The sequence below is a fragment of the Xiphophorus hellerii genome, chromosome 19 (genome assembly GCF_003331165.1).
Source record: "Xiphophorus hellerii strain 12219 chromosome 19, Xiphophorus_hellerii-4.1, whole genome shotgun sequence".
Taxonomy (NCBI): Eukaryota; Metazoa; Chordata; class Actinopteri; order Cyprinodontiformes; family Poeciliidae; genus Xiphophorus; species Xiphophorus hellerii.
Window position 1 is genome coordinate 18,208,916 of NC_045690.1, and position 16,541 is coordinate 18,225,456.

A 16,541-nucleotide genomic window follows, 5' to 3' on the forward strand; every position below is an offset into this window, starting at 1 on the left:
TCTAATCATTAATAATTAACCCATTTCAGAATAAATCCAGTTGTTCTGCAATGAGGTTGTTTTCTTGTCAGATACCTACATCAACTTGTTTGCCCAACTTGTAAAAACAAATGTTGGGAAACCAACATTGCACCTTAAAATGTCATCTCTCCTGTGAAGCATGGTGGTGGCGGTGTTATTTCATGGAGATGCGACAGGAAAGCTGGTCAAAGTCTAAAGGTGATCATTCTGGTTGTTGCATAAGTGTTTTTGTGTGTGTGTGGGTGTGTGGGCATGCGGGGGTGTGTGGGAAAACTGATTGAGAGGCACAATCTCTCCTCACCGACCAACTAGTCATGCCAACGAGGAAAGGAAATCAACAAATATGGACGACTTTCTCGTTTGAAGAATTTGTGCCACCCTCTGAAGGTGGTGCCATGAGTGAAGAAACATGTTGAAAACATGTTGAAAGCTCTGAAAAACTTGAGAATGACAGATGTTGACATTTTAGCAGGACAATAACCCTGAATATGCTCCCAGAGCTGCAATAGGATGGTTTAAATCAAAGTGAAATGATGTGTCTAAATAGTCCAGTTACATTCCAACCCTAAATCCCACTGGGACTTTTTGTTTTGTTCTGTTTTGTTTGTTTCACTTTCCTTCCACTTCATAAATAGGCAGTGATTGTATTGGTTTTCCTCTTAAGAACCCAATAAAATCCACTGAAGTTTGTGGGCACCCTTTTATCAGAATGTGGAAAAGCTTCAAGGGCTTCATAAGTTTGAAAGGAATTGTACTTTTTTTTCGGACAAAAAAAAAAAAACAAGAAAAGAAAAACAAGCAGGCACATTTTGAAGAGTACAAGTGTGGAAATCTTGATGATGCGAAGTAATGAAAAAATTTATTTCAGTCAAGAATCCCTAAGGGGGCAATAGAGGCGACTCAAGCCTCAACGTTCTTCCTCCAAATTGCATAGCGTTACAATACACAGTGTGCTGGCACGGTGCGGCCCACCATGCCAGACGTGAGAAAGCACTGATCCAAAACGGCGAGCTACACAAGCCATGGGAGAGAAGCAACCCTACCAACAGCTACACATAAACACACACGCGCACACCCACACACACGATATAAAATACACCATACTGCCAATTAGGGCGGTAATGGCTGTGGGAAAGCATGCATACTTCTCCCAAGCACACACACACACACACCCGCGCGCGTGCACGCCCACACACACTGATACAGTAACTGAGACTCCTAATGTCAACGTTAATAGCACCCAGTTGTTCAGTGCCAGAGACGGACCCTGTGAGAAGGAGGTGAGAGGGTGGCGGTGCTGAAGCTGTGGACTAAGAAGGATGCAATTCCCCAACAGACACACAGGAGTGAAACAGTTAGCAGGATGTTTTTGTGGTGTTCAGTTGGTTTCTGAGGGTCAAACTCAATGGTTACTGTTTGAACCTTTGATTTAAAAAATTAAGAGAGATCATCTGTAATTACCACAGGTACCATAACTATTATATTCTACATTATTATCATGTATTTTTACCCATTTACTTCATATTTTCTACTCCTTTCCCCCACATCTTGTTTGACAGAGTTTTTAAAAGTTGATTAGCCCGTTTTTGGCTTTCCTCACAGCTGCTATGTTGGACAACACACCAAGTTAGTGAAGGACAATGATTAAAACGAGAGAAATGGGTGGTGAAATTCAGGAACAAAACAAATATAAAACACAAAGCAATAGAAAAAAAAATTAAATGGTGTTAAAGCAGAGGGACACAGATGGCAGGGCGGGAAGGCAGAACACTAGCATGGAGACAGCAGGATGGGGTGGAAGTTGATGCGCTGGGTATCTTCCCCCTCTTCCATCAGCAGAAGCCTGTTTGTGGAAAAGAGCAGTAATGAGAGCAGCTGCAGTGAATACACACACACACACACACACCCCAACACGCACATATAAAAAGCAGAAAACACTTATCCAGCCACTTAGCCACCCACTCCTCATAAGCAAACCCACATAAACCCGATTGTGCACACTGGCGAATAGGCGGACATCATCACTCTTACCCTCACACTCGAAGGCCTGCAGTATGGTGGTGTAACTGGGGCCCAGCCAAGAGGTGTAACTACCCAGAACTCTCTGCAGGTGGTGGGTAGCGTCGCTGAACAGCAGATCGGATTGGCCGTAGCCCGCCGAGCTGAACAGGCTGAAGCCCTCGGTGGCGTTGCCAAACACATTCTGCAGGAGAGACAGCGTGTGACAGCACTTAATGCATGAGGGCATGCATGGATGTGCGTTGGCGTGTTCAGGGAACATGTGTGGCTGGGAGATTGAGGGCATGTGCAGCTGGAGGAATGGCGCAGGACGTATCAGTCTTACACTCTCTTGCAAGGAAGGAAGGAGGAGTGAGGATTCCCTGTTACGATCTCCACAGTGAGCAGCACAGAGCGATAATATTCACTCTGGATATTTATATACTGGTCACATTACTGGATAAACCTCAGTATTACTAAATTCCTCATAGATTTAACAGAGATTTCAGCTCAAACTGACCTGAGAGCTGCCACAGATTTGTGGGCCAGAAACTGTAGAGGCCATTGGAGTGATAATGAACTAAAAACTGGTTTGAGATGATTTAAGTTTTGTGACATCTTGCAGAAAGAAGTTATCACAAGATAGGTACTCTGGTCATAAAGGAAGGGCATTGTCAGCAACAATACTCAACAACACCGTGGAGCTTAAGTGACGCTTAGTTGGCAACAAGGGCCCCAAAGTGTGATAAGAAAACACCCCCAAACCATTATACCACTTTCAGTCTTAACTGCTGTCAGAAGGCGGATTGGATCCCAGGATTCCTGTGGTGAAGACCAGAGCTTACCTAACCTGCATGTTAACACTGAAATCAAGATCCATTTGACCAAACAACATTTTTACCAGTCTCTTATTGTCCAACTTTTGGAAGTCTGGTCAAATTTTGGCCTTGTTTTTCTGTTCTTAAATTACCCAAGTGGGACCTGTTAGGATGTTGCGTTAGTGTGACTCATCTGCTTCAAGGTTCAGAGACTGTTGTAATGAGTGGCTATTTGAGTTATTGTTGCCTTAGCATCTCAAACCAGTCTCCCCTGATCTCAACAAGGCATTTTCATCCGTACAGCTGCCCCTCAAGAGATGTTTTCTCTCTTCTGACCCATTTCCATAAATCTGAAACCATTTTCTTTCCCATTTTGATGCTCAGTTTCAAGTCCATCAAGTCCTCAACATCACATAAGACTCAAAATGCATTGAGTTGTAGCCATGTGACTTGGCTTATTTGTTAATTCTGTTGTAAGCAATTGAACAGGTTCACCCCATAAAGTGGCTGGCGAGTGCCTTTGGGGTAACACAAACTAATAATGACAGCTGTTGCGTTCTACCTGTAAACGCTCCAGGTATTTCCAGACGCGGCACTTATCCTCCACGCGCACCACAATGCCGTTGGCGGGGACAGCTGACAGGTGGCATCGCAGATACTCATCCAGACCTGCCTCTGTCCCATCTGGACACAGCAGCTTGAGGTCCTCCAGCTCCAAGTCCAAGGCCCAGGATTCCTGATTCTTGCCTGACCAAAAGGAGTGCAAAACTGAGTTTAGTTTTCTTTAAAAAAAAAAAAAAAAAAAAACACAAATGGAAATGCTGGTAAATGAACATATTTACATTTGTATTTCTTGCTGGTCAAGATCCATGTTTTGAGTGCAAAATTTCCAATTTGCCTTCTTAATCCTAAAAAGTTAACCTTTCCGCATCCAAACAGATGTTTTTGTGAAAGAGAGGTAGACCACCTTGACGCTGACTTCTCCCTAGACATCAGCTGAGGCCTTCTGTGCTCTCCTGACCTGCCCTAATTGGTGCCACTCTGGACCTTTCTAAAGCATATGATGCAGCAAGCTTCGTTAAACAGCTGCAGTGTTCGTGGAGCCAGAGCCAAGCTGCTCCTTCTCGTCTACCAGCAGAGTCTGTGCAGCATGACTGTGATAATGATCACCATTAATTTTGGATGTTGCCCAAAGCAAAGCAGCAGATGCACCGAGCTGAGAATTAGGATGCTATTGCTGGACAGAAAAATGCTTGGACATCTGTTTGTTATGATATCATTTCTCTTTTTTTTGTTTAATTCCTGTTTTTCATCCATCTTTCTGTCTTTATAAATCTCACAGGGAGACATATTGATGTGCCTCGCTGAATTTCAGTGAAATTTTCTCATTTATCCTGGATTGCACACAGTTTTAAAAAGCAGAAATACTTTGTGCCGCAGTGACATCTTGTGTCTGGTTTGGGTACTACAAGCCCAGTTGGCTTCGGGCAAACACCAGCAGTGTTTCATCACCACTTGTCTATTGAAGAAATCTTTTTGCTCTTACCATCTGAATTGTCGAAGACTGTTGTGTGTTTGACAAACGCAACATCACCGAGGTTCTCAGCAACACACCTGAGAGGGGAAAAACAGTTAAACCCACTTAACCTATGGGAAAAAATCTATAGAAACATATGACCAGACTTTTATTTGTCTCTCAAATTCAGTAGGAATGGTAGGGGAGGTGATAAGCATTTCTCTCTGTGACCTACAACAAGCAACAAGTCTGGCGTGTTGCTAAAACAATAGACTTTTCTGTCCTAACATCACAAACATGAAGATGTGGAGTCCCCTTAACTCTTCTGGTAATTTACCTACAACTTTTGGCTATAAGGAATCCAACTGGATTTGGCTTAAATGTATAGAAAACCACATCATGCTAACTGTAAGGTATGAGAGGGCGGGGGCAGCTGGGATGATGCATTCTTGTTTCTATTCACTGAATTTACCCAACAAACCCTGAAATACCAGAATATTATGAAGAAAAATCTAATGAACTAAACCTTGTGTTTTTTGGCCGGAAAATTATCCAAAGCACACGAATAAATCAGAACGCTGCATGATCTAAGTGTGTCAACAAGCCAAATCACCACAAAACATGAGACACTCTTCAAAATGACTTGAAGATTTTTGCAACGTTTCATGAATGGGTGTGCCAAAGTCTGGTATTGAGCAAAAGTTGCTGAATACTTGTGGTCACAACTGGAGTAAAATACCCCAACTCCAGGTGTCGTTGGTGGGTTATTGGATGAAGGAGTCATACCTCAGGGCCCCTGCCTCTCCGTAATGTCTCTCCCTGTGATTGTTGGCACAGATGTGTCTGTCGTTCTCGTCTCCTATACATGCCTCACAGAGGTTCTTCGGGTTGTTGCCTCTGGGATCATGCAGAGGATCCTTAATGCCAGGCACACAACTGTAACCAAAGAAGTTCCCCACCGCTGGCAGGAGAAGTGGAGAACAAGTCAGCCGAAATTTGACACTGACAAATGTTGCTTTTGCATATTTTTTAGTTTTTCTTATGTCAAATTAGTTATCAGTATTTGCCCTTTGTAGTATTTTACCAAAGTAGTTGCATATTTAATGTTATGTGATTACATTTAAACTAAAGTCCAAGAAACATTACGTGACATACACAATGAGGACACAGGTTTTTTTGGTAATTAAATCTTCCTGTCTGTTCTTTCAGAGTGTTTTTGAGTGTTTCATCTCATTCCCACATTTCCACATCCCACCTCCATCCATTCACCACTCTGCTCCCCCCACTTCCTGCCTCCGGACCTCTCAAATACCTTCCACGCATCAGTGTACACCAACACACACTCGCGCGCAGCCGTCACGCTTGCCTTCACCTTTGGGGAAATTGCACTGCTCTCCTACGCTGATTTGGGATGTGTTAACCAAGTAGCCGATGGGAACCGTCCAGCCCACCGTGGTACGGACGCCGGGGTGACAGGAGCTGCGCTCGTGCATCTCCAGCAAGGACAGGTCTGAAGAGGAGCGCCGGGCCATTGCCACCACATAGTAGCTGATTCCGTCTGGAATAAGGTGGTTGGACACACGTCAAAGCAGGAAATCAGACTTAAGAAACCAATCGATGAGGCAGAGATTGTAATTAGCTGGTTTTGCATTGGAAAATTATCAGGTTGTTTTTTTTTTAAATGCATCAAATTGTAAATCACACACCACTTTTAATCTTTAAATACATTAGTTATCAACTTGCATGCACTTGGTTCAGTTAAATATCATTTTGGAGACATGTTCTTGGATAAAAGACGTTTTGAAGTTTCTGTTGAAATCTAAAGTACTACGCCAATCAACAAATCTGCCTGTTACTTCCAAAAATCCTTACTATATAATAAATCAAACTGGCCAAAGTCGAAATCGTGATCAGCCAGAAAAAAGCCTGATCAGTGCATCTCTACCAAATATTGTACTTCTTCTGGAAACAAAAATGTTGATACATTTTGGGCAAAAATCCCTAGTGAGCTAATTGTACTAAGTGCTCCAACATGTGGCTTACCTACTCCATTATGAGACTCTCCTGCTGCAAGCTCCAGGCCATGGCAGAGACCCGCAGCGTAGATATCATCTGCAAACATCGAAGCTGCATCTGCTGTGCCGTTCTGAGAAAACAGAGACATCTTCATGTAGCCTACTAACATACAACTAATAACTAAATGCAAAAATAATGTCATATATATATATATACATATGTATGTATCATTTATTTTGTTTATTAAAAAACAACACATCTTATTGTATATGTATTGCAGTGTTATTTTTCACCACATTGTGGAAAAATGTAAACGATATTTAAAGAATTCAGTCAGAATTGTTGCTGCATATTTTTTACAGAGTTAGAAATGATTTTTAAAACACAGGTATGCTATTTCCATCTTTGTGTACCTTGATTTTCTCCATGCAGTCTCTGGTGCTCAGGCCGCGGACACACATCAGCGATCCCCTCACATTCCTGGCCGTGGCATTGCCGGCTAAATCCAGGCACTTCTGCTCCTCGGCGTCCGATAGCACACACCAGGAGACTGAATCAGAGAAGATTTTTTATTTTTTTTCCCCCCTCGTTAAAGCAAGATCACATGAAAATGTCTGTATTCTCTAGAAACAAATGTTCCCTGTAAGCCTTCGACTGGCGTACCTGTAGTTTTCTGGTTGGAGACGCAGTCGACGCTCAGAAGAGGCAGCAAAAGCAGGAAAGTCACAGCGAATCTTCTCTCCATGTCGACTCTGGTCTGAAACCGGCTGCAGAATGATTCTGTAGTTCAGCAGAGATGAGGACCAGGTGGGATTCATTGGTCAGAAAAAAATAATTCAGCCCCCTCCCTCTCACATAACATCACCACAGAGAGAGGAGGTATAAAGCAGGGGAATGTCGTAGGGAGATTGGATGTAGAGAGAAGAAAACATCATATTATTCCTCCATCCTTGACTATTAAGTCTAAGTCCTCAATAGATAATCCTTACCTCCATCTCTCGATAGTGGTGTAGTGTTTCTTCCTCCAATTATCCACTAAGATTTAAGCCCAACCATAGACACCGTTTTGGTTGGCTCATGTCATCGCAGCAGCTCAGGTCACCTGGCACAGAGACTCGAGCAGGGGTCTTTAATTAAAAAAAAAAAAAAGCAGTGGACAATGCATCTTTGTGCCTGAGCGGTGTTCGTGGAGAAAAGATACCGAATAGGTCTTGCTCCGACTCACCAGAGTACACAGCTCTAAGAAAGGAAGAACAAACAGCGTCTGCTGTTGTTCATGCCCAGCAGACCCAGAGATGGGAACACAGATCACCTACTGGAGACAATTAAACTGTTTGTCTGTCTTTTACTCACATCTAACAACGTCCAGTCACATAAAAACACATATAAATTTAAGTAAATCTGTTGGGAAGGAATGCAAAACTGAATCTTCTGGGTCAGTGTTTAGCTGCAATTTAAATTTCATGGAGATTTAGAAAGGTGTTTTTTGCAACAGTTATAGCAGCAGGCCTCCACTAAATGTTTCCAAAATACCTTAAGTCCTGCTGGAATAAATGGAGCTGGTCTCTGAACAGCAGCTTTCAAGCCATGCCCGCACATTGTCAATTGGATTTCGATCTGAACTTTGACTGGGCCGTTCTACCACATGAAATTGCTTTGATTTAAACCTCTGTGTTTAGGGCGACTGTTTCGCTGGAAGGTGAACCTCCACCCCTCTGGTCAATGATATTTTACAGCTCCCAACAGGTTCTCCTCAAGGTTTATTCTCTGTTTAGCTCCATTTAACTTCCCCGTCCTTACTGAAGAAAAGCTTCCCCACAGATTTGGCTCAGGACATAAAGGCTCATCAGGCCCTCGGGAACCATTTAAGGCCTATAAATACTCCACAAGAACACAGGTTTGTTTTCTCCCTTCCAGGCCTGAAAGAACAAAATGACGTCTTTCTGTCCCGTAGCCCGGTTTCAGCATTCTCTAAGCTTCTTGTTGACTCAAAACCAGGGCAGAATCATTTCTAGTGTGGTGCCCAAAACATAGAGTGTGATCGGCCAGAAATTTGCTAAACTGACAAATACAGGCTCCGGTAGAGTTCTGCATTTGAGTACTTCACTTTATTCTTACTTTATTCCACCACTGAGCATTCAGATTCAATCATACGTAATAAAAAACTACTGCTAGATGATTGTTTTACCATCTTGAAGTAAAACAATCTAGTACTTTTGGTACTTTTGTTTTGCCTTATAAAAAAAACACAAATGGAAAAATGCAGAGAGGAAATCCTAAAACTGCGTGACAAACTGCTTCCCGGTAAAAATGGTTATCTCTATCATAGTTCAACATTAGCTACCAAATCATTATTTCATATCATTGTTTAACAATGCAAAACTCTCTATTTCCAGCCTTTAGCTACTTACTCCCATCCGTCATCAGCCACTCTCAGGAGCAGTCACGCTGCACCTGCGTTGTTTTACACACACACACACACTCACCCAGTACATTTCACGTTCTCACAAATGGCTACTTCTGGCTAGCAAACGTCTAATTTTGCAGTCAAAAGAGTAAATAGGTTTCCAGAGTTATTTCATATCAGGATTATGCCGCTGCCACCATATTTCACTATGCTGTGTTTGGAGTTATGTGTTGTGTTTTTAGATTTCCACCACAAGCAGCGCTTCGCATTTGGGCCATGAAGTGCAAGTTTGGTCTCATTTGACCAGATCGACTTCCTCCCCATGTTTGGCATGTCCCACTTTCTTTCCACAAAGGGAGTCCTTGTTGCTTCTCCTCAGTTTCCTCTCTGATCCGTCCGCCGTGTTCCTCGGGCTTCATGTTGCTGTTAGTTCTCTAACCAACCTCTGGTACCTTTAGCAAGCAGCTGCATTTCTACTCAGATCAGATAAAATCAGGTTAAATATTCTGTTGTATTGAACTGAACTTCATTTGGAGGCTTCACAAAGTAGTATTTGTGAACTTATAAAAAAAAGAAAAAAACATGCTGCGCATTACATAAAATTCAGATTTAAATCGATGAAGTATGTTGTAAGGTGGGAAAATATAAATTTAACTTGAGCAACAGGGACATATCGAAGAAGAGATCGTATTAGCAGCAACACAACCAGATCCTGATATAATCAATAAAATCAGAGGTGTAGATGGTGCACATAATTTACCAGTGTACAACACATTTAACTGGAATAAGCCTTTAACATACTGCATTCTGACAAAATCATCCAACACTGCTTATTTCCCCTGGAGAAGAAACACTGGAAGATATTTCTTCCAGTAATCTGTCTCTTGTTTTGGCTGCGACACACACACACACACACACGCCCGCGCACGCCCACACGCCAACACACAAAAAATATTCACTGTATCCCAAGTTTTTTTTTTGCCAATTTACCTTTAGGAATCAAGTTGTTGGAATTTGCCTGTCAAACTGAAAAACATTTTTTTAATGTTTTATTTGAATTCTGCTACAGAAAAGTGAAAGAGTTTCCCTTTGTGATCTTGCTAAAAACTAAATTTATCCTAAAATGAAATCAAATTTAAATAGCTTTGGCTTAGATGGGTTACTAAGTAAAGATATCAAACATGGTTTATTTTTTTAATTAAACAGTTGAAACTTCACATAAAGAAGGACAAAGCATCTCTTATCTATTCCAAATCATCTTAATTAAAAACCGAACATGAGAAGTAAAGTCCAGATGAACACATTCAGCTCGTTTACATCTGCATAGTTGCTGAGAATTCACATCTCCTCGCAGGGCGTCATTTTCTATTTCCTACAAAATATTGCTCTGCTTCGTGTCTTTTGGACCTTATTTCATCTTCACTAATATCAGCATTCACCCTGCATGGGCACTTAAATTCCTCTTTAACCACCATCACTGTCATCTATGTCGAAGTCAAATTACCTGCAGCAGCCAATTCCAGGAGCTGCTGTGATCTCACTGCATGAATACATTCAAATATAAATCGGAGTTTGGAGATTCTTGCACGCAAGGTGTATTTAGGTCCAAAACTAGTCAAACCTCAGCTCTAAAAAAACGAATAGTCGGGACCTTTACTGAATTTACCGATACAATTTGCTTAATTGACTGTTAGGCGTTGAGTTAACACTGATTCACCCCTGTAGGTTCAGGGGCTCCATGCAAAGTTACTGACAAAAAGTAAAACTTTGAAAGATACAGAAACTGACTGTAACAAGGGGCTTCTATGAAGGAAAATGTAAAAGATGAGGAGGTGAGAGCCATTACGTCATTGTTATTTTTATGTGACCCTTGCCAACAACACTAAAGCACTCTTCTATCATTGAGGATTTTGACTTTGAACAGGCTTTCTTCTCTGTAGCCAAAAGAATGTTGGATTTTATTTCATTTTTTTAAATGTATTGCATTACACAAGAATTTCCAGGATCAGAATAATATCATGAAAGAAAATCGGGTCTATTTATAGGTGAAATTCGATATTTATGGGGTATTGTTTTGTTTTTCCTGTTTTTTTTTTCCATGATAAAACATTTATTCACACTTCTGTCTGCACATTCCAGTCTGAAAGTTACAAACAGAACAGAAAAGGTGTGAGCTTTAAAATCCAGCGTTTACTTTAATGTACTGAGACTCCTAACAATTGATAGACTGTGGCATTGTGATAAAATGGTTCAGTGATTCTGAATTCGGTGAAACACCTAATCACATCAGACTAAGTGACATAACATTACAAGCTCTGCCAGGTGACAAAAAGAAAAAAATAACACAGATTATCTTGATACATCTGGCATTCAGCAGGAACCACCTGAAATTTAATTCCTGAAATAGATATCTTAGAAGCAGGGGGGAAAAAAGGAACGGTGGAGGGATTTAGGTGAGTTGCTATAAGCAACGGTGAGAGTGAAACTCTACATCTGCAGCTCTTTTTGGTCCGTCTCCTGTCCTGCATTAGTTTGGCAAAAGAGAGGCGAAGCTTACCAATAGAAATGTGGAGAGTAATATTCCTCCACATTTACTCACAGTGACGACGTGTATAAACCTTGAAACGAATCAACAATTTATTGTAGTAGCGTAATCCCGCCCTGAAAACAGTAAAAATATCAAACCCTTAGATTAAGTATTTAGCAGGATAGTCTGTGGCGAACCCACGGGCTTTCTGACTGGGTTCTGGGTTCTGAGATGAGTTTAGAGGAAGGTGGATTCAGTGTCTGCTGAATCATTCCTGTCTTGATTTGACCATGTCTTTTGGGTCACATCTATCAAACTCAAGGGCCACAAGCCAAATCTGGCCCCCATAACTACATAAAAAAATAAAACTACAACAGAAGTAGTGTGTCTAAGTATTATTTCACTAATCTAATCAAATCAGTTTTTGTTTGTATGGTGCCAAATTGCATCAATGTGAAAGTTTGTTTAGTAGTATTTAATTTTAAAGAATTTTTATTAAATGCAGAGGCTTTATTTTTTATATTTATTTATATGTTAACAGTTTTGAAATTGATCATTTGATCTATAAATGGTGATATGACCAAACTTTATTGGGACAGTGATAATGTTGTTATAAAAATGAGTCTGACACCCCTGCTTTAGATTATTAGCCTGCCATGACCAACCATTTTAGGTTTACATTGAAAATGGCTGGTTGTACATCATTTTGTATTGATTGCTTGGATATTTGAAGTAAAATTATTAAGACTTTTAATACTGAAATAAAAGAAGTACTACATTTGTTCACTCCTACCTTTCCCCTTATTATCACATACATAGAAAATTGCCTTTACTAAGATTATTAAGATCTTCCTTTTCTTAACAAACATGTCAGTAATCTTGCAATGAATATCTTCCGGTTTTTATTTTTCTTGAACAAGAGAAAAAGAAGTTCCTAATTTCTTCTATTCTATTGGACTAATTGCTTACACCCTGGGTTACCGTAGTTTGTTTTTCCATTTTTACAAAGTAAAAAAGCAAAGAAGTCAGAACAGCACTTTTCAAAAAAGAAAAAAAAAGTTGACTGCCTTGACGGCCTTTACTTTCTCAAAAGTAGAAATAAAGGAAAAATGATAAAAACGCATTATTTCACAGCTATATTAACTCCAGTGCAGCACATGCCATTATGTTAAAAAGAAAGCAGCTATTTCAGAGAATAAAGTTCAGTGCAGATCTTTCGCAGAAATATCAGGTTTCTGTTTATTTAAAACTCTTCACAGTAACCTTAGTCTCCTGTCTTTGCTTATTTCATCTACGACTGTTCTCACCTTTCAATGTATTCTCAACATTTATACCGTCTCTCGCTACAAAGTGAGGAAGTAAATTCCCTCCACGCTCACACATTATCGTGCGTACAGTGGCTAGATGTTATAGCCAGGTGCTGCTATAGTTCTTGATGCTCCATGCCACCATGGAAACCCAGATACCTTTTGAAAGGTTTGGAAACAAGTTGGAATACTAATTCCACTTGTAAAAAACAAAACAAGATCTATAAGTAAATTTGAAAAATGTAAAAACTAAAGAACAAGAAATGTAGAAGAACTGTTGAAGAAGTTTGAAGGATATGTTTGTTGGGTGTTGTCTTGTTGTTAATCAGCTAGACAAAAAATAATTTCCTCTAATCTAATCCCTTGTTCAGATTTAAAACATCTCAACAAAGAAACAAACAAAGGTGAATGTAATCAAAAACATAATCAAAATCGAAAGAATGAAAAGATTGTTCCACTTCCTGGAGTTGGGAGGATTCATTCAATCACGGCTTCGTTTTAGTGACATCTAGTGGCGACACAGGAGAAAGCAAAACAGCGTCTGACTGGCCCAATGAACTCAGTTTGGAGCATCCAGAAACATTTAATCATTTATTCGGGAATTCTCGTATCACAAGAACATTTTGGAAAGAGTGTAATAACTTTATAAATTGTAATATTGATGTTAAATGTTCCCTGAGGTATGAGCATATTATTTTTGGCTTTCATTGTAGGAATACTAAAGCAGACAAAAGACTGGCAATCAATCTAATTATTATATTTGGGAAATTTCATATTCACAAATTTTCATCATCTTCACCTTTTTTTTTTTTTGCAGTTTTGGTTAAAGAAATCGAGTTCTGCTTATCTACTATTTCTAAGAGTATGAACAAAAAAAAGCTGCAGACACACATGAATGTTGTAGATCTCTGAATATTTTTAATTTGTCATGTCTGTAATAATATTAATATTATAACAATATTATTATTATACATGATGCATATTAATGAGTAATTTTATTAATACTATATATTATTATTTACTTCTTTATTTATTATTATTATTAGTTATAATAATGCAATAATAATCAATATAATATATATAAATATTAATATTATAACAATATTTTATTATAATACATGATATATGTTAATTATTATTAGATTCTTATTATTATTCACACATGCACACAGGTGTTTGGATTCAAGCAATACAAATACCTCATTCTAGCAATGTGACAAAACATTTTTTTATATTTTTGCAAATTTATTAAAAAATAGAAATCTACAAATAGCTCAAGTGAATTAACTGATGTTTCACCTAACTCCATTTTTCTGTTCTGCTTTACGGAATGTGTCAAGATCAATCAATCAATCAATCAATCAAATGTTATTTGTATAGCACATTTCAGCAGCAAGGCATTTCAAAGTGCTTCTTTAATCTTTATTTCAAAGATAAATTACTTAAAACCTCTAACAAAGGCAAACTTTTAAAAAATTACCTAAACCAGAATTACTTGAATTAATTTATTACACACAGAACTCTGGAGAGATCAGTGAATAACTTTGATCTATTTACCTTCTATGCTCAGGAAACCTTGATATAATTATTTTATAGATCATTTAGCAAAGCACATTAGCATACAGCCAATTTAATCGTTCATTGGTTCTTAAAGTAACTCTACAAGTTATGTTCAATACAGGTATGAAAGAACGTAAAAATATTAACCGTAAAAAAAACAAACCAGAAAACCAAGCACTGATCAAATAAACGGGGTCATAAGGACTGTGGTAGTTTATAGGCTAAACTGGAGACTCCCCATTCAAATCTAGGGAGTCTTAAATTGTTATACGTCAACAATTTAATTAACTAGTACACATAATGTGTCTTTCTTGAATCTAAAATTCTTATATAAATTATTCACCATTGTCTCATTGATTCACAGTGTGCCTGTCATGCTAGCATTGTGCAACAATTAGAAATAAATCTGACCCAGTGCATCATGTCAGCACAAATATGTTGGTGAATCACAAGATGAGTGATTACTGTTTCAGATGGAGATGACTGAATCATTTCTATTTAAGCTGGAATTTTAGCTTAAAATGCAGCGTTTTGACTTTCTGGCAAACTCCAGTGACTTTTGCTGTTGTTTAGCCTCATCTGTGCTGCTCAATAAACTAGTCCACTAGGAATTGCTAATCAACTAGGTTTTAGTCATTGTGAAGCAGCGTTTTACGCTTTAGTGAGTAAACGCTCACCCACACGAGGCAAAATGCAACACTGTTCATGTAGCTGGAACCACAGGACAGGTCACAGCTTTTTGCCTTAAGCTGTAACAGTGAATCACACCCAACACTCCTCCACTACACATAAATAATCTGATTTAGGGATAAAGAAACACTAAAACCAGTTTGCTGCTGTTTCTCTAACCTCAGAATCTTTTAGACTTAAACGTGAAATTTACATTGTATACTATTTGTTGTATACAATGTAAATGTTCTTTACACTTCATGTTTGGAGTACATTATTATATATTTACATATACTTAGTTTAATTTTTGGCAATTCGCTTAAGAGAATGACAGCATAAATGTGTGCCAGGGTGAAAGCCTTAATTATTGGCATTTACATTTGTGATTGCTATATATTATGAAACTCAGTTGTTACTTTCTTTCTGTCCTTCTTTGTGTTGGTCTATCACTTGAAATCCCAATATAATACTCTTGAGTTTTATTGCTGTGACGATGAGACAAAATGGATAACTGGTTGTTGAGAGCATAGCATTAATGTGTCCACAGTGCTTTGTAATAGTTTTACTCACGCCTAATTTATACTTTACTTTCTTTTCAAAGAACAGGAGTTTCTACTTATTTGGATTTGTGCTTTGTTTGGCCACTGATCAATTGTTCAAAGTCAGTGTAAGTGCGTGCCACCATGCAATTACAACTGATAACGCTGAAGATGTGTTTGGAAAGGGGAGAATAGTGGCATATTTCAAGTACAATTATAGCTTTAATCTTTCTAAAGAGAAATATGCTGAACATTTTAATCAGTACCTATTGCAGCTGGTGTGGGGCATCTTTGAGGAAAGAGCCTGAGACGTTGTCCAGGCATGCAGCTTTCACAGAGAGCCAACTCATATTCTCATTAGTTAAGCTGTGAGGCTGTTCAGCTGGGTGGGCCTGGTGTTAGGAGAGGTTCTGGAAGCTTCAAAGTGAGCAATGGGAGTGATCAAAGCATCTGGGGAAGACAGGCGCAAAAAGATGTGGTTCTTGTAAGCCCTGATCTCAGTATTCAGGCATGACTTTTGCTCAGCGTGGATGGTAGAGTCAGTGTTTGTCGCCGGAGAGGAAGATCAAGCAATGTATGTAAAGGAAGCGGTAGGAGAATAGAGATTTAGCATTGCGGATTACAAAGGGTTTTGCTTCACATTGTTTTTACGGAATTAAACTTTTCTTTCACAGAGGAGGGAGGAAACGAAGCTGATGCTTAGACCCTCCATCAAGAGTTTAGTGATTTATGTAAAGGTATTTTAACTGTTTTGTTCTTGGGCTGTGGGAGGAAGTCTGTACCCTGTTTCTAAATACAGAATAGATTGAAATTATTGCTCGCCTCTCACATTAGCAGTGCAATATTTTCATACCATTTATCACAAATGTCAGGGCTCCTTCTAGAGAAGGATTTAAGTGTGTATAACATTTTTGTTTAATATAAAAATAGATTTATTGTCATTTATCAACCCCAGACATTATTTATCTCTGTCAATTAAAAAGCAGAAACATGAAGATAGGCAGAAAGTTCTATAATACATTCAAAACAAATACAAAAGCGTCAATATAGGATATGATCCATAATGACATATCAAACCAAGTTCAATCATAGAAGAACTTTCTGTGATTATCTCACAATGGTCAGCGTTCAGATGCCAGATTGCAGTTCAGGTGGTGAACTAT

General features: G+C 39.1%; 1 protein-coding gene across 1 annotated transcript; it reads right to left on the reverse strand.

Moving 5' to 3' along the window:
• Positions 1-854: 854 nt before the first annotated feature.
• Positions 855-7,310, reverse strand: otomp (otolith matrix protein). Its single transcript, XM_032548211.1, has 9 exons — positions 7,033-7,310; positions 6,783-6,919; positions 6,397-6,499; positions 5,726-5,911; positions 5,140-5,314; positions 4,384-4,451; positions 3,400-3,584; positions 2,053-2,224; positions 855-1,864 (listed from the first exon to the last, which is right to left on the reverse strand). The coding sequence occupies exons 1-9, from the start codon at positions 7,112-7,114 to the stop codon at positions 1,854-1,856; spliced, it is 1,119 nt and encodes a 372-aa protein (XP_032404102.1). The 5' UTR covers positions 7,115-7,310; the 3' UTR covers positions 855-1,853.
• Positions 7,311-16,541: the final 9,231 nt, after the last annotated feature.

Excerpts from the sequence above, each read along its gene's own strand:
- otomp (XM_032548211.1), bottom strand. The coding sequence starts at position 7,114 with ATGGAGAGAAGATTCGCTGTGACTTTCCTGCTTTTGCTGCCTCTTCTG. Across the intron at positions 4,452-5,139 it reads GGAGAGGCAGGGGCCCTGAG|GTGTGTTGCTGAGAACCTCG; the intron begins GTATGACTCCTT and ends TTCCCCTCTCAG. Across the intron at positions 3,585-4,383 it reads AGTCTTCGACAATTCAGATG|GCAAGAATCAGGAATCCTGG; the intron begins GTAAGAGCAAAA and ends CCTTTTGGTCAG.